The sequence below is a fragment of the Gobio gobio genome (assembly GCF_949357685.1).
Source record: "Gobio gobio genome assembly, chromosome: 9".
Taxonomy (NCBI): domain Eukaryota; kingdom Metazoa; phylum Chordata; class Actinopteri; order Cypriniformes; family Gobionidae; genus Gobio; species Gobio gobio.
The window spans coordinates 44,282,717-44,301,766 of record NC_137115.1 but is presented as its reverse complement, the minus strand read 5'-3'; the positions used below and the strand labels follow the sequence as shown (position 1 = coordinate 44,301,766).

The window sequence follows — 19,050 nt, the reverse complement described above, 5'->3', positions numbered from 1 at the left end:
AAAGTTAACTTATATACTTGAAATTATTCTGTAGTCGTTCTATTTTTTAATAGTTGGATACTATTTCTGTTCGTGACGGAATTATACTGCCTGGATCTTCTGTACAGAGTGGGATTGAATTCAGAGACGTACCCATTCCAGTGCATGCGCTGTAATATACAAACAGACATGACAGCCTCATATACACACACACACTTGTGTCACTTAGAAAAATTGTTTGTTGACACAACGAATGTTTAATAGATAAGTTGCAAACAACAAGTGTAAGAATTTTAAGCTTATCCTTTTATTTACCCTTCGAGTTGATTTGATAACTATGGAGGTTGAAAACTTCGTTTCCAAGACCCTCGAGCTCCTGCAGGAAGAGAAAGAGGCTGAATTAGAAGAAACACGGTAAATTGCATGCGTCTCGCTGTTCTACACGTGTATTTATGTAGCCATTCATTTGTAATACCCAAATGTAATTGTGAACTATGAAATATATGTTTGTATTGTCAGAGCATGGCAGGAGAATTTATCTCCCAAGAATCTACAGAACAAAGGAGTGTTTCTGATGAAACTTCAGATTGGAAGCCAACATACTGGCATGTATGGCAGACGTCTAGTGGTTTTTGAACCCAGGAAAATTATAGGACCCTCAGTTCTTCCCAGCAATACCTTTGGATCTGGTGAGACATTCTGTGCAAAAAATGATCCATACTGCTAATGAAACATAATACAATAATGAAGCCTCTGAGCAGTGAACCACTACACATTTTAACTCAAATAGTATTTACTATTATTACTTGCTCTCATTTGTATTCTTTTTATAGGCGATATTATAGGTTTGTATCAGTCAGAGGGTCAGGGTCAGCCATCTCAATTGGGCTCAGGTGTGGTAACACGTGTTACCCAGGCGTCCCTCACGGTGGCTTTTGATGATACACAAGACGGTATTAACTTGGACAGAGATGGACTCTACAATCTAATGAAGCTGGCAAATAATGTGACCTATAGACGACTGTCAAAGTATGTGCACTTATCAGTTCATACAGCTAGTATACTTTTACTGATTATTTTTTCTTCCCCAAAATCAAGTGTTTTTATAGTAGTACACAAAATCAGCTGTGTTGATGAAATATGCTGTGCATGAACAGGTTTATTCATGTTGTTATGTATTCCACATGAAATTGTTGATGCATTCCCTTCTTGCAGTGCCTTAAAGTCTTTAAATGGATACAGCAGTGGTCCTGCATCTCACCTGATTAGTGTCCTCTTTGGGTACTCAGAACCAGGGATATTATCACATCAACGTAAGCATATACATGGTCTGACACGTGAAAGGGTATCTTAAATACGGCATTGTTCCAGGAAAATCACCCTGCCTAGTCCAATGGGGTCTTAAGTCTGTTTATATTTCGTTTATCGCAGATGCTTTGGAATTTAGCAACACTGGGTTAGATAATTCTCAGAAAGAGGCTGTGTCCTTTGCAATATCTCAGAAAGATGTGGCGATCATACATGGACCACCAGGCACTGGCAAAACCACTACAGTGGTTGAAGTAATCCTGCAGGCAGTAAAACAAGAGCAAAAGGTTAGCAAGATATCAAACTCTACATTTGGATGATTAAGGTATACATTATTTGGTTTAGTATATGTGCAGGATGGTGGTGAACATCTTTGTAAATGTTAACAGATCCTTTGCTGTGCTCCTTCCAATGTGGCTGTTGATAACTTGGTGGAGCGCCTGGTGAAGAACAAGGTCAAGGTTTTAAGATTGGGTCACCCAGCCCGTCTGCTCGAATCGATTCAGAAGCACTCGCTGGATGCGGTCCTTGCACACAGTGACAACACCAACATCATTTCTGATATTCGCAAGGACATGGACAAAGCTTTTGTAAGATTTTGATCTCTCATAATTGTTTTGAAACTGGTTTATTGGTTTATTTAACTGGTTTATTGGCCCCAAAAAGTGGGTAACACTTTATTTTAATGTGTTCTTGTTACTTATTACTTAACCCTTTAGTAAGTACATGTAGTTATTTACTTAAAAGCACTTTTTTCAAGCAAAACATTTCACAAGAATTTCTATTTAAAGGTGCACTATGTAAATTCTTTTCAGTAAAATATCCAAAAACCACTAGGCCAGTGTTATATTTTGTTCAGTTGAGTACTTACAATATCCCAAATGTTTCCAACTATTTGTAAATCGTGAGAAATTGCTATTTTTTAACCAAGGAACTGGGACGTGTGAGGGAGTCGCCTGTCGATGGCGTCATATCTACGTTCCCCTCGGTTTCTGGTTTTATTTTGCAGAAACGCTTTGCTCTTACTTCAGTGTGCAACAAGTGTCATAGCAGCCGCAGAGCGAACGCACAGAGTAACGTCATAACTTCATTTTCAACACACTCAGATGTATCTAATATGATAAACATTGGAAAAGCGGAAGTGGTGGCAGCGACTGTCATAATAAAAGTCCCGCTGCTCGCGAGGCGTGTGTGGCGTTCATCTTATTAACAATCGAGTCCTATCCTGACTCTTTTCCACCGGCTGTGAGGTAAAGACCACATGTCCCAAGATTCTACGCTCAAACTTGGCGTCATCAAACTACGCCTTTGTTTTGAACAGGCGACCTCTAGCGGACGGAAAAGTTACATAGTGCACCTTTAAAGTCAGCATGAGACAGAAGGTACGATAGTCTTTTCTTCCCTATTGTGATGGCTTCTTGAACAAGAAAAAAATGTAAGGCTGGTTAATCAGGAATTGATTGGATTGTAGGATCATTGTGGTTTGCTATTACTGTGATATAATGTGAATGACAGGTTGTCCCGCCCTTTCTTCGGTAAACGTGTCATCAGAGAAGACGAGATAATGTTGCAAGAGAGAGGGGGAAGTTATTTTGATCAAAGATTACAAGGGTCAGGCCTTGACATTAACACCTGCCAACCCGCCAAATACATGTGGCCAACACAGTCACTCCTACTTGCCACTTTGTTTGGTTGAATTTTATATATAATATATACATTTTTCTATAGTCTTTTAAAAAGGTAATAAACTAAGTGCAATGTAGTGTTCTTCTCAAAAATATAGATTTTTCGATACATATAGATACTGAATATCTGAAATGCTTCCAATACTAATTTTCTGTGCAATAGATACACGATACCAGCTGTGCTTTCTCGCTCTCTCATCTCTCCGATAGCGAGTTGACACACAAACCCGCCTCTCCTCACTCATCTGTTTTATTTTGCTCATATGAATATTGTTGGTATTATAGCAGGGCTTGAATTTCGCAGTATGATTGTACGTATTGCACATAATTTTACTCATTCCCGCAGATTTTTTGCTTGCACCCAAAGTGCGCTCACATAAAGCCGTCTCTCAGTACTAAATCGAGTTATTTTTTGCTGCTTATTGCACTTAAACAGTCAAATACACACAAAATAATGTCAAAATGCTGGTCTTGGTGAGTATTCACATAAATGCGGTCAGTTATGTTTTAAATGAATGTAAAAAGTTGAGAAAAAAAACATGTGTAACAGTATATTGGATCCGTGTGTCAGGTCTTAAATCGACAGCAGCCTAATATACCTGCTGCCAAATTATAATAATAATAAGAGATAATATTAAAAATATCTATATGGCAGTTTCCCCCCATGGTATCAATGTCAAAATTGTGGCCAGGGAAAATGCTGAGTGGCTAGTAACTTTGGAAAACCAGTAGCCACAGTGGCTGGTGTGCAAAAAAATGAATGTCAAGCACTGACGAGGGTGACTTTAAATTGTTGACATTAAGTGTTCAAATATGATTTAGGGCCATCTGTTAAGCTGTGTTGTAATACAGTCATAATAGAAAAAATGAAATGCATTGACAGAACGAAATGAAGAAGGCTCGGGACAAAGGCCAACGGAGCAATCTGAAGCGGGAAATCGGGGAACTGCGACGAGAGCTGAGGACCAGGGAGGAAACAGCTATCTCTCAGATCTTGAAAAGAGCCGATGTTATTCTAGCAACTAACACTGGTAAGTAAACCTTTCCTAGCTGTCATTAATTTTATTTCAGGAAATGTCTGTTTGTTTATGCCTAATTTAAACTCAAATATGATTGATTTGTGTAATATAGGAGCCTCTGATGAAGGTCCTCTCAAACATCTTCCTAAAGATCATTTTGACCTGGTGGTGATAGATGAGTGTGCTCAGGCTCTAGAGAGCAGCTGTTGGATCGCTCTGCTCAAAGCACGCAAATGCATACTGGCTGGGGATTACAAACAGCTGCCGCCCACGATCAAATCACAGAGGTATGAAGGAAAAGCAAATGTATCTTAAAGGGGTACTTCACTGCTGGAAAGATTAATGTGTATTTAAATTGGGTCATTTATGTAGTAGAAATGTGAAATTATTTTAGAAGTTGGTGCCTTCTAGACTGAGAAAAGCCAGAAAATGTATTTTTGGCTCATGGATGAAAGACAACAACTCCCAGAATGCACTTGCTTCGCTGCCTTACTCCCAAGCCACGCCTACCGGTTACATCACTTGCCCACCGCGGCACCACCCCACCGTCGTTTAGATTTTTATAGTCATAAAATAATTTACTTCAGTTAGAGAACAGATGCTACAAATTAAAAACTGAACGTGTCTGTTCAATACAGCACGAGCCGAACGAGAGTCACAGCACAAACGCAGCTGGACAGGAGTCAGATTTCATTCATCACGAGAGCAAGGAACTGACAGATTCATGGAAGATTTGGTTTCAAAGCGAAATGACCGCACAATCATTCAGTGTCCAGTTTGGTGCGTTTTCAGTTCATGCCTATAGAAGCTTAACTTTGCACCGCACCGCTCCGTTATGAATGCCTGAGCGGCCGTGCGCATTTACATTCTGATAGTGAGATGAAAACATGCGGAACTAGCTCCTTCTACTGGCTGTAGTCTCTAGCCTCTGGCCAAAAAAGCCTCCGATAACGCAAAATGACGATATTTGCATCATCGGAGGCTTTTTTCCAGACATAAAATACATAAATCTCTCCTCTCAGGGGGATATGAGAGGGGGAAGCATGATCATTCGAATATACTACCGGGTTTCTACTGATGCATAGCTGAATGCTAAATGCTGAAGTAACCCTTTAAGGTTGTGAATTATTTGGTTAATGTTATCCTTTTTTGATGAGCTCTAACATTTTCACTTCAGGATATAGCTTTATATAATTTAAATACTTCATATTTTTGGTCTATGTTTCTGATTAGCTTCATGTAACTTTTACCTGGTTTCTCAGACAAGGCTTAAGCCTAGTCCCAGACTAAAATGCATGTTTGAGCTGTCATAACTGAAACCATATATAAACATTTACAAAAGCTACTTAACTGTCCTAATTTAAGTAGCTTGCTCCTGCCTTAATCAAAACCCTGTCTGTGAAACCAGGCCTTCAAGGTCTCATATTTTACACCTTTCTGGAGTTTTATTTTAGGTGTTGATGTCCTTAAGAATATACATTTGCGGTATAAGTACCAAAAACCATTGCAATATATTTTTACAGCTCCTTTCTCAGGAGTTCTGATAAGAACAGGTCGGTTTTGGCCTTAATATTAATATTCCTGAGCCTCTCTTCTGATTGGCCTGTTGTTTTCGGAAACTATGGTAATGCAAGGCTGTCAGTCAGTGAGGCTGTCAGTGACGTCACATTCCTCTGAGAATCAAAACTGCTTGTCTAATGAAACTGCTTTGGTTTAATAGGGATTAAAAAATAAGGAGTGGGTGGATTTTTATCATTGTAGGGTGGTTGTGTTCACACACTGTCAACACATATTTATATCCAAACACCTTGTAAAAGTGGATTTTGCATAATAGGTGACCTTTAAGTATGAATTAGATTTAGTTGAAAACGTACTCCCATAATGATAAAATGTTATCGATGTTATAAATGTTATTTGATCTTTCACAGTGCTGCATCTAAAGGCCTGTCTGTCAGTTTAATGGAGAGGCTAATAAAGAAATACGGAGACTCAGTGGTTCGAATGCTGACCACTCAGTACCGTATGAACAGTGCCATCATGCAGTGGGCTTCAGAGCAGATGTATCAGGGAAAGCTGTTCGCACACCCTTCAGTGGAGAAACACTTGCTTAGGTGTGTAAAATATGCTTCTGGGGAAAACATTTAAACATTTTATTTGGCACTGTTTGTCACGTACAATGTTCAATTAGTGGAACTTTTCCTTTAAGATTATTTAAAAATACTGTATTTTAAAGGTAGGTTATAATAGCTTTATAAAAACTTAATCTTTAATTACTTTTCCTAATTTTTATGCATGTCCCCCAGTACTGTTATCTTTTAGAAAGTGTTTTATTTATTTATGTTTTATGCCTATTTTAAGTTTGCTAGCTAACTTGTGTTGGGGTAATACAGAGGAAAATAAATATGAAGATAACTGATTGTATCTTTAACAGAGACCTGGCTGGTGTTGCTGATGTCGAGGAAACCAGAATTCCCCTTCTGCTCATTGACACTGCAGGCTGTGGCCTAAATGAAATGGAGGACACAGATGAGCAGTCCAAAGGCAATCAAGGTTGTTATCAGCTCCAAATACAATGTCACTTAATATATCTAATATGATACATGGGTTGGATAATAAAACTGTAACACCTGGGTTTAGACCACATTCATTTATTAGTGTGGTGTAGGGTCTACTTTTGTGGCCAATACAGCATCAATTAATCTTGGTAATGACAGATACAAGTCCTGCAAAGTGGCCAGAGGGATTTTGAGACATTGCTCTTCCAGAACAGTGGCCAGGTCACTATGTGATGCTGGTGGAGGAAAAAGTTTTCTGACTTGCTCCTCCAAAGTGGCTCAGAAATATTTAGATCAGGTAACTGTGCAGGCCATTGGAGATCAAAGGATATTACACTGTCATGTTCATCAAACCAGTCTTGCTATGTGTATTGGTGCATTATCATGTTCATACATGGCAATCCTTCAGGGTACAATCTTTGAACCATTAGCTGCATATGGTCCTCCAGAATTGTTTGGTACATGCACATCAAGCACAGTAGGCAAAGCCATAATATTGCAGCCCAAACCATCGCTGTTTGGGCGTTAAGCTTCTTTGTGGCTTCTCCACACCGTAACTACAACGGATGTGTGTTCTCTTCAGAGAACAATATATGTTTCACATTGTCCACAGTTCAAGATTTGCATTGGCACCAATGAAACCGACATTTGGCATTGGATGAGTGACCATAGGTTTGGCTATTGCAGCCCAACCATGAATATTGACTCTGTAGAATATAAATGAATAAGCTTTTCTCTTCATTCTCTTCACAGGAGAAGTAGACATTGTGGCTCTTCATATCAAAGCTCTTACTGAGGCTGGAGTTCAAGTCAAAGATATTGCAGTTATTGCGCCCTATAATCTCCAGGTGTGTAAAAAAAAATCACAAAATCATATTTTTATATGTCTGTACAAAGCAATGCCTTCATTAGTTTTACACTGGTGTTTCATTATGAATATCATTCATGCATTTAAAAAAACTAAACCATATTTTGTCTATTTCAGGTGGATCTTTTGAGACAGAAACTGTCCCATAAATATACAGAGCTGGAGATCAAGTCTGTTGATGGCTTCCAGGGCAGAGAGAAGGAGGCAGTGGTGTTGTCATTGGTCAGATCCAACAGGAAGGGTACGCCAGATCTAAATTATGACTGAATCTACATTTATCCATTTATTTACCCTCCTGACATTCCAATTCTGTATGTAAATTGCATAAGCTTCTTCAAAGATGTGAACATACTTGAGAAATTAATTCTTACATTTATTAATCTTACTACCCCAAAGGTGAGGTTGGATTTCTTGCTGAAGACAGAAGGATCAATGTGGCTGTGACTCGTGCCAGACGCCAGCTTACGGTAGTGTGTGATTCTCAGACTGTTCGAAACCATGATTTCCTCAAATCCCTAGTGGACTATATGTCTGAACACGGAGAAGTTCGTACTGGCTTTGAGTACCTGGAAGACTGTGTGCCACAGAATTACATCCGTGATGAAAAGGACAAACAGATCAACGCCAAAGACGCTATATCCACAAAACAGAAGCCCAAGAACCAAGGCAAGAAAGCAGAGCAAGAACACAAGAAAAGTGCAAACAACATAAGCAGTGGAGCGAGTCAGTCCAGTGTTCAGCCAGTTCCACATAAAAACACCAATTCACTCCATTCTAAACCCAAAGATGCCAATCAGACGCAAAACAAGAGAAAAGAGATACAGGAGCAGCTTATGAATTTTCTGAAAGACCCAAACATGACAGAACTACAGTTTCCGTCCACGCTAAATTCCCACGAGCGTCTACTGGTCCATGAGCTCTCTGAAGAAATGGGATTGAGACATGAGAGCCAAGGAGAAGGGAAAAGCCGCCGCATAACTGTGTCCCGGACTCCACCGGAGCCAGAAAAGCCTGTGAAGGAGCCTGAACATTCAGACATGACCGAAGGTGCAGCTGCAAAGCCACAAGAAGAATCACAAAAAGCCTCCTCACAGCCAGCTGTTGATCTGAAAAGCCTACATTTGGAGCGAATGCGTCGGGAGCAGGAGAAACGAGAGAAGAAAAAACAGCAGAGTATAAAACTGGAACCAGATTTAAATGCTAGTAAAAGCCAGTCTGTTAAGAAACCCAAAGGAACTTCCAAAGGTTTGTGATCTCTATCCTAGTATCTGAATTCTTTAAATACTTTCATTCTCTGTGTTACACATCATGGTCTTTCTTTCATAGGAAACACTAAGATAAAAGCAGGAGTCATGGATATAGCTGCAGCTGCCACAGCTGATGATGATTTTGATACTCTCATTGATTCTGTGGTTAAAGCTGAAAGTGTGTGTGGTTTTGTGAAGTGCAAAGCCAGCGTCCTCACACTAGGGCAGCTCTGCCTCTTCTGTAACAGACAATACTGTCTGAGTCACCATATACCTGAGGTACAACTTACTTTATATTTTATATTAAAGGGGTGATATCATGAAGAACAACATTTTCCTTTATCTTTTGAGATATCTTTCATCTTTCAGAACTTGAAACTTTGTTCCCTGTCTAAATAAACAATTTATTGAATTCAATGAATTCAGTAATCAGAAATATGGCCTGTACAGTCAAGAAGATGTAATACAGAGGAAGCTGGTTAGATGCTATTATTCATAAACACAAAACACCCAACGTTAGAAACGAATGCCTGAAGTTCTTTTTTAATAATGTTCCTGGTCCTTTTCATTTCACAATCATAAAAATTGGTAACCATGTCATACAATAAAAAACACCAGAGAGAGAGAGAGGGTTGAAAATAGTCATGAAATAGTAAAACAATGTATTATATGATCCCTTTAAAATATGCAACACATTTATACTAAAGATATTTTGATGCAAGATGTGTTCTAAATAATGTATTGTCTTTTTTAGGTTCACGGATGTGGAGACAAAGCAAAAGCTCAGGCTAGAATGAGGATAAGTAAAGAAGGGGTGCTCTATGCAGGAAGTGGACAGAAGGACAAATCAATGGATCCGAATAAAAAAGCATATCTGCAGAGAAAACTAGACTCTAAACTTAAAGATATGGCATCTCAAAGAAAAACTAAAGCCAAGGACAAAGAGAACTGACATTCTAGGAGACATCTGATCGATCTAATTCTGTTTAATTTAAATGTGTTGGTACTTGAAAAATATGTATAGAAAGATTTTATGCTTTAAGTTTGATCTTCAACCATTAGGTGATTCTGGGAAGTTCACAAATAAGGCTGAGAACAGCTGCTATTTATTGCAGATCCACACTGGCATGGCTAAATGGTAAGCAAATATACAAACATAAAGATAAAACATTAAAAACAGCCATATTTAATACTCCCAACTGGCACTGACAATGAAAAGTGGGTTTATGAATGACTCCGGTTGAGCTTGAAATACCAACCCTGATGCTAGTCTGAAATCCCTTTACAAGATTTATGTCTTGCAGAATTGTTGATGGGAGCTTAGGTAGTTGCTCCACTTTCTCTCTCAGTGATTGATGCATTGATTATTGATGTCAGGTGTAATCCTTCTCAGTTATCCCATTATGCTCTGAAGAGCACAGACTAAGCAAAGCTTTGGATCCATTTAATACTCTACTCACACAGCTCGGTGTCTGTGTGTGTACAGTATATCTGTCCACAAGAGGACATAAGAGACTGAAGTGGCATTGTGAGCTAAATGGAGACAGTTAATGGAGGATTTGCATGCTGAACACATTAGAAGGAGTCAGTACAATGGTTGATATTTCTAGTAGACACAAGTCTTATGTCATGAAATGATGTGGCGCTGCTTAATGCTTTTTTTAACTGCTTAAAATTATTTTAAAAGTTTTATCAGTTTGCCCCAGACTTGGTCTGTGTTGCACTTGTTTGTGTATGATATCATTGCAGTGGATGAATGAACTTGTTCACAAACTGAAACAATATAAACATATTTTATTTAGTTTGTCTTTTTCATCACGCATGTTGGCCTACAAATGGGACAAAACTGAATGAACTGAAAAGAAAAAAAAGTTTTCTGATGAAGAACTGCAATATGAATAGTAGTTTTTACTAAACACAAAATCACTCATACATAAACATTACAGTACAAACGATTACAGTAGGTTACAGTAGACAGACAGTGGTTAAACATCCTAATATGCTATGTAGAAGATAAGCAGAATTGTTTGCTTTACCACATTCCTTTTCTCTATCACTGCTTTACTGAGGTTCTTGTAATGGGCAACCTTCCTTTGATCAGGAGGCCTTTCTTGTACAGTCCAAAGTGGCGTCAAAAATGCATTTTACTTTGTTATCTAAAGGTTTTTCATGTCAATTTAAGAGCATGGTTTGAAACATTTTGTAATACTGTAAGTACAGTAGTAGTAGCCTTCTTTGACTGCCCTGTGTGACTTGCAGATGACTCAGGTAGATGATACTCTGCGCTTGAAATGCTTAGCCTAAAAATAGCTCAGCAATGTTCTGAATCAGAAATAACCATTTAGCTCAAGTAAATAGTTACGAAATAGAAATATCCTTAAAGGAATATGAAACATACTGTGCCTCTACACCTTTTTTATCATCATTTCACATCATAATCGCCACATAAAGAGGTTCAATAATGAATAGAATATGGTTAGCTGAAATATTTATTGTATAACTGCATTAACATAGAATCAAAATAAATCTGAATGAGATCCAGCATACAACATATGATAATTATTATATAAACTGTAAGCTTCTCATACTTACTAAAAACTCACATAATCAATGCATGTTGATTTAAGCTGACAGTAAAAACTGCTGTATTACAGTAATGAAAATTAAATGATAATGCCCCTTGAATGGTGATAATGTTTTTTTGTTTTTTTTTAATCTCATAAAAATGGCACAATGCACAAACTCTTAATGGTCCTAAAATAAGCTTAACCCCATCCCCTCTGATTTTGGATGACGTGACCTTGACATTTAAGTTGTTTTATAGTTGTATGTATTATTTATTCGTGCCGCATGACACATTAAATTGCACAGATGCGAAGTGTGTTCCCCTCATTTATCCCCATGGCAAAATAAGGAAAGATTCTCTCGGTAAACTTATCTTTAAATTTGTAAATAATGGCACCATCTGCAGCGTTAGAAAATGAAACCTTTCCTCTGTCATAGTCCAGTTCAACTGTGATTACCTGTGGTTTCTTTTTCAGAGTCAGTCGAGTGCGGGGAGAGGTCTGAGCCCAATAAGAATCCTCATTATTTGCAAGTACCCAGAAACCCTCTGCCGGGTTGGGGAAAACTGCAGTTTTCCTATTTATGGACACTCGTGCCACTCCAATGTTCCACTCTTTACTGTGTGCCACCTCTACATCCCAGCGCTGCTTTCCTGAATTGAAGCTACTAGCAGCGAGTACTGTCATGTGGCCCGTGCAGCGCTCAGGGTTATCTGGAAGGTTCTGCTTTTTCCCATAGCTGATGGTGGTGAGTTCATCTCTGATGATCAAGTTAGGATGTGCCGTGTTTGGATCAAAATTGACAGAGCCTGGAGAGTTAGCGGGATGAAAACAGATAGTTGTCTTTTTATGATTTTGCATAGGCCTACTGTAGGCTACTTGAGCAGTGTAGTCATTACCAGTTCATTTTAGCATTTATTTTTTCAGATATTGGAGGACACTTTAAAATAAAAAAAACCTGTTGTACATTATTCATGGGGTGTGTCTCAATCATCTCCCTAGTGCAGTAGTCAGGGCACTAGTCAGGGAGTCGGCCACATTCCTGTACACAAAGCTGATTGAGATGCACCCATGGTTTTTAAACATTCATACATTGCACAATATACAACGTTCAGGCATAACATTATGACCACTGACAGGTGACGTGAATAACACTGATTATCTCTTCATCACGGCACCTGTTAGTGAGTTGGATATATTAGGCAGCAAGTGAACATTTTGTCCTCAAAGTTGATGGGCAAGAGTAAGGATTTAAGCGAGGTTGACAAGGGCCAAATTGTGATGGCTAGATGACTGGGTCAGAGTATCTCCAAAACTGGAGCTCTTGTGGGGTGTTCCCAGTCTGCAGTGGTCAGTATCTATCAAAAGTGGTCCAAGGAAGGAACAGTGGTGAACCGGCGACAGGGGCATGGGCGGCCAAGGCTAATTGATGCACATGGGGAGCCGAAGGCTGGCCTGTGTGGTCCGATCAAACAGACGAGATATTGTAGCTCAAATAACTCAAGAAGTTAATGCTGGTTCTGATAGAATGGTGTCAGAATACACAGTGTTGAGTAGGGGGCTGCAGAACAGTCAGGGTGCCCGGCCTGGTCTGATGAATCACATTTTTACATCACATGGATGGCTGGGTGTGTATGCGTAGCTTACCTGGGGAACACATGGCACCAGGATGCACTATGGGAAGAAGGAAAGCCGACAGAGGTAGTGTGATGTTTTGGGCAATGTTCTGCTGGGAAACCTTGGGTCCTGCCATTCATGTAGATGCCACTTTCCTAAGCATTGTTGCCAACCATGTACACCCTTTCATGGAAACGGTATTCCCTGGTGGCTGTGGCCTCTTTCAGCAGGATAATACGCCCTGCCACAAAGCAAAAATGCTTTCTGGAATGGTTTGAGGAGCACGAGTTTGAGGTGTTGACTTGGCCTCCAAATTCCCCAGATGTCAATCCAATCGAGCATCTGTGGGACGTGCTGAATAAGCAAGTCCGATCCATGGAGGCCCCACCTTGTAACTTACAGGACTTAAAGGATCTGCTGCTATTATCTTGGTGCCAGATACCACAGCACACCTTCAGGGGTCTAGTGGAGTCCATGCCTCGATGGGTCAGGGCTGTTTTGGCAGCAAAAAGGGGGCCAACACAATATTAGGTCATAATGTTATGCCTGATCGGTTTATAGATGTGTTTGAAGCAGGAAAATGGGCAAGTGTAAGGATTTGAGCGAGTTTGACAAGGGCCTAATTGTGATGGCTAGACGACTGGGTCTTGAGGTGCAAATGAAATTTTAGAGCTATGACAGTCATTTGTTTCAGAAGGCTTGAAATAAAGAGTAGTAGTAAGTATTTGTTTTTTTTCCCCCAGCCTCTGTTCACTCACTGTATACTTTTGTATACAGTATTTATTATAAGTTATTTATATGACCCATCATTTTTGTCACTCACAACGACAATGATCCAATCAATTCCTGATGGACAAAATCAGGTCTCATCCTAAATGTATTCATGTTCGAGAAGCCATTTCACTCTGATATACATAACAATAGGGAAGAAAAGACTATCACAACTTCCATTTCATGCTGACTTTAAAGTATTCAGAAGACATTTGTTGTGTACTTACAGTAGCTGACATCTCTTTCCATTCTTTTCCAGACCCCGTGCTTTAATGATCCCAGGTACGGAGACACATCTATAAGTGCTCTTATTGGATATTCTGGTTCAGGTACAGTGCAGTTAGTCCTATAATAAATGCATAATTTGTTGATTTCAGTTTAAAAAGAGAAAACAGACCGATTCAATTAAAAGCAATTGTTTACAGTACCGTTTTATTCCCTCTTTACATTTCTGGAGGTAGAGAAAATGTCAAAATATTAGCATAATTTGAATCCTTTGAACCAGATTAAATTTTTTGCATTAGATAAGGCCAAAAAATAACCTAACTTAAAGGTTTTGTGAGAGATTTTTTGCTATGCAGTAAATGATCCTAATATCACTGAAAAACTGTCCTGGGATATTGTGCCAATCTCTGTAACGATATATATATCTGTAACAGCCAACAACCAATAATTTTTTTGTGAGAAGTAAAATAAAAAGTGGATTCTTTGTTTAGCCAATCAGAAGGCTTTTGATGCACTTTCTACCTGTCAGTTATTTCGTGCGTACTCACACACAGAGCAAAGCATAGTGTTTTGCAGGGATGACATCAAAAACAGGAAGACTAATTCACCACTGGCTCCCTTGAGACTTTTCTATGGGTTTTGTCAATTATTGAGTAAAATAAAGCCTGTAGTAAACAGAAGTTGATGACTCTTTGACATTTTGTTCTACAATGTAAATTACAAACACCCATCTATTTGGGGCAGTCATGGCCTAATGGTTAGAGAGTCAGACTAGTAACCCGAAGGTTGCAGGTTTGAGTCTCAATACCGGTGGGAAGAGAGCCCTGAGCAAGGCACCCAATCGCTCCCCAGGCGCCCACTATAATGGCTGCCCATTGCTCCGTGTGTATGCGTCCACGGCTTGCAGTGCTCCTAATGTGTGTGCTCTAACTTGAATGGGTTAAATACAAGTACGGGTTACCATATTTGGCCTTCACATGTCACTTTCATAACGAAAACTTGATTTTTGAAGCAGTTATGTTTATTTTTGAAAACATGCTTCTAATGAGTAACTAGATAAGAACGTTTGGGGTGTGAGTGTGTGCCGTTTACAATGTAGAACAAAACGTCAAGGTATTGTCAAGTTATGTTTACCACAGGCTTTATTTTGCTCATAAATTGAAAAACACCATTATAAAACCCCATAAGAAAATCTCGAGGGAATCAGTGGTGAATTATGCTGCGTTCCAGGCAGGTTTTTGAGCCCGTAAGTTACGACTTCAAACCACGAATCACGACTTTGTAGCGCTCCAGGCAAAGTCACGACAAACTGCCTGAGCGCAAGGAATTGTGGTAGCTAGATGTAAACAAAGCATGGCGGACCGTACGGGGCTTATGCTTGTTTACAATCATTTATATCGCCAAAGGTGCTTACTCCTTGCTTATTTGAGGGAAACGGAGGAGAAAAAACAACGCATAAGGCAAGAGAAGCTGTTATACCTTTTATTTTATGTTATTCGTGTACGACTTTCATAAACACCACATTATTGTTGTTTCGTGGGCTTTGTGAGATCAGAGGGAGTAACTGGGAGTACATCGATCTAGTACGAGTTCACGGGTGGAAAGTCACGGGTTTGCAGCTAGGGTGTCTAGCAACTCTCCGTTGGCGTGCGAGCTGGAAAAAACAAACTCTAGTCAGGCCAATCACATCGTGTATAGAGTTGGTGGGCGGGCTTAACACATTGAAGGTAGAGTTGCGGCGGTTCCGCATGCTACTTGAAAACAAAGAAGCTGGCGAACAGCGGTCTTTCGAATCGGCTTTGGCCATGACTCTGGAAGGCTTGGAGTTAAGCTTTTCTTTGAGAAAAGAACAAAGAACGGCACTTAAGTCATTCTTAAAAAAGGAAGATGTGTTCGGAGATTTTGCCGGATATGGCGAAAGTTTAATCTATCAACTAGCTCCGCTTCACTTTCTTCGTTGCTCTGGTTGGTTGTAGCGCTATCCTATTGCGTGCAGAGGGAATTTGAAAGACAACCGTTTATCCCGCCCCTCGAATTGAGCCCTGCCAACGGTGAGTTCCCAGACCCAACATCTTGACGTGGGTCTGGCTTGTCAGGCTAATCAACAACAGCTCAGGGTCAGTTCACACTGAACGGGTTCTTGCCTATAAAATATCTAGATGCAGCGCAAATGTGAAATTACTCCTTGAACTTCCTTCAACTTGATGCTGCCAAAAAATTAGGCACTCATGCGCGAGACGGTCAAAGACATTCTTCAAGCGCATGTTTACGTCGAAAAGCAATTAAAAAGCAGGGAGATTAAACAAGGCGTTCTGTGTGAACCAGCTCTTACACAGCCAAACATGATAAAGAAATACAAAGACAGAGGAATTGTCGCTGGCAGGAGCTGAGTGACAGGTAATGATACCATAGTTACACCAAAGAGGCGGGGTTGTAAAAAGAGAGGTTCTATTGCATTCAGAAGTTCAGGAATATCTATAACATCGCTCACAGAACCTTTAAGTAAAATAATGGTTTAAAAGCACATTGACCTTTAAAAATGTCAGATTATCTGCTATTATGATGGGTTCTATGTAGTTGACGATGTCAGAGAGCTCTTCAATGCTCTTATTGACCTCCTTCAGTTTCTCTCTCACCACCGCGGTCTTGCTTTCTCTCTCATTTTGAAGCACCATGAGTCGAGCTGCCTCCTCCTCCCTCAGGATTGTATATAACTTTTCATACTCTTGTCTTACTTCTGCAGCAGTTTCTGCTGCTTGTTTCTGTAAATTAGAATCACAATAAATTGGACCGGATGATTCATAAGGAAATTTATGTTGAGGGGCTGTAGGTTTGTACATAGTTCACCTGTATGTATGCCTCCATTTCCTCCAAGGTCACCTTTAATTTTTCAAAGGTGGATAGATGATTTTTCAAAGGATTGTACTTAGTCGTGAGCTCTTTCTGTGGGGTAAGTGTATGGAAAGGGCATTTATAAACCAATCCCATTTAACTTGAGACCTTTGACACATGCTGTAGCCTATATGTAAGCCCATTTCTGCCACATAGAAAACAATTGATATACTAAGATAAAAATTATGGCATACTAAGTCATATTTTTGATACTCAAAATTATGAGATGAAAAAGTTGAAATTGAGATAAAAGTTGAAATTTCGACATTCCATCTCTATTCGACTAAATTCGACATTTTATGTCAATTATGATTTTCACAAGCATGATTTTTTTCCCCTTGTGTGGTAGAAACGGCCTTCCATACTGCATAGCCCACACTCTAGTTTATATACAGTATCTACAAAAACTAATATATACAGTGCCCTCCGCAATATTGGCACCCTTATGAGCAAAGGCGGCTGTGAAAATAAATCTGCATTGTTTATCATTTTGATCTTTCATTCACAAAGTTTTGAATGAAAGTTTTAATTGAAAGTGGAGGGGGAATTTCATTATGAAATAAATGTTTTTCTCTTGTTCACGTTAGCCACAATTCCAACATCCTTTTCCCAAGATAACAGAGTCTTCTCCTATAATGTCTGATGAAGAACACCTGACAAGAGATCAGAGACCATTCCTCCATACAGAATCTCTCCAGATCCTTCAGATTCCCAGATCCAAGTTGGTGCTTCTTCTCTTCGGTTCCCCCCACTCATTTTCTAAAGGGTTCAGGTCAGGGGACTGGGACGGCCATGGCTGAAGCTTCATTTTATGCTCAGTGGCACATTTTTGTGTTGATTTTGATGTTTGTTTTGGATCATTGTCCTGTTGGAAGATCTAACCACGACCCATTATAAGATTTCTATCTGAGGCCATCAGGTTTTTCTATTTTTTATTTTTTATCTGTTGGTATTTGCTAGAATCCATGATGCCATGTATCTGAACAAGATGTCCAGGACCTCCAGCACAAAAAAAATAGGCCCACAATTTTAAAGATCCTGCAATATATTTAACTGTGGACATGTGGTACTCTTCTATACCTGTGTGCACCAACCCCATCTGGTAGGTTTTCTGCCAAAAAGCGTTTTTTTTTTTTCATCCGACCATAGAACCATGTCCCTTTTGAAGTTCCAGTCATAGACATGTAAACACCTTTGAATATTGAATATGCTGCAGTTATATTCCCTCCCAAACAACATGTGATGTAGGTGTTTGATAACCCCCAAGACTCAACTAATCTCTGCAATTCTCCATCTGTGATCCTTGGTGAGTCAAACTCTCATGTTCTCTTCCAGTCAGATTTGTAACATCTTTAGTTGACTGGAACTTCTTAATTATTGCCCTGATGGTGGATATGGGGCTTTTCAATGCTTTAGCTATTTTCTTACAGCCACTTTCTATTTTGTGAAGCTCAACAATCTTTTGCTGCACATCAGAACTATATTCTTTGGGTTTACCCATTGTGATGTATGATTAAGGGAATTTGGCCTTTGTGTTTCCTCATATTTATATTCCTGTGAAACAAGACGTCATAGCTAGACAATTTCACGTTCCTAGTAACCGTGGTGTTTACTTAAAATATATGAATGGGAATAATTTATAGGCTACTTTAGAGATATTTTACACATACAAATTTCTAGGGGTGCCAACAATTGTGGCCAACATGCACTGGAGAAAAACATTTATTTCAAGGCAAGGGTGCCAATATTAGTGGAGGGCACAGTTGCTACAAAAGACGTAAGACTCATATAGGTTAACATACGTTTCCTTACCATTATTTCCAATGTTGCCTCGGCTATCAGGCAGTACTCATGATTTCTGTGACCCCTTGATGTCGTACAAACAACACAGATAAGTTCCGCATCTTTCCGACAAAAAAGCTTCAGTTCCTCATTGTGTATTGAGCAAAGCTCCACCGATTTAACCATGAACTGCTCCGGCTTCTTTTTGAAGACATCCGTGGCAATCTTTAGAGTCAGGTCGATTGGAGGCCTGGATGAGCTCTCTATACGGCGGCACAGAGGACATTGTCGTGTTCCTGTACAGTTCCAGTGCGTCTGAATGCAGGTTTTGCAAAAGCTATGTTTGCAACTCAGTGTGACGGGAACGTTGAAGACCTCACAGCACACGGGACACTGTAGATCCTCCACAGTGAATGGACAGGTTTCAGCCATCGGTGGTGAATTTGCGAATCCAAAGCCTTTGACAGGTGTTTTCTCTTTCGAAAATCTGAAAGTAGTGAGCAAGTGCGACTGGGACAGACTGGTTCGACCTGATTTT

At 39.6% G+C, this 19,050-nt stretch overlaps 2 protein-coding genes across 2 annotated transcripts; one reads left to right on the top strand and one right to left on the bottom strand.

Moving 5' to 3' along the window:
* The first annotated feature begins 139 nt into the window (after positions 1-139).
* ighmbp2 (immunoglobulin mu DNA binding protein 2) lies at positions 140-10,461 on the top strand. Its single transcript, XM_079825740.1, has 15 exons — positions 140-393; positions 499-668; positions 813-1,008; positions 1,195-1,292; positions 1,411-1,574; positions 1,677-1,877; positions 3,856-4,003; positions 4,104-4,278; positions 5,920-6,102; positions 6,423-6,541; positions 7,300-7,394; positions 7,532-7,655; positions 7,811-8,659; positions 8,741-8,940; positions 9,416-10,461. Exons 1-15 carry the CDS (start codon positions 317-319, stop codon positions 9,611-9,613), a joined length of 2,997 nt encoding a protein of 998 aa, XP_079681866.1. The 5' UTR covers positions 140-316; the 3' UTR covers positions 9,614-10,461.
* On the bottom strand, positions 10,439-19,033 carry LOC307131804 (zinc-binding protein A33-like). Its single transcript, XM_079825742.1, has 6 exons — positions 18,543-19,033; positions 16,686-16,781; positions 16,370-16,600; positions 14,042-14,064; positions 13,841-13,959; positions 10,439-12,034 (listed from the first exon to the last, which is right to left on the bottom strand). Exons 1-6 carry the CDS (start codon positions 18,942-18,944, stop codon positions 11,520-11,522), a joined length of 1,386 nt encoding a protein of 461 aa, XP_079681868.1. The 5' UTR covers positions 18,945-19,033; the 3' UTR covers positions 10,439-11,519.
* Positions 19,034-19,050: the final 17 nt, after the last annotated feature.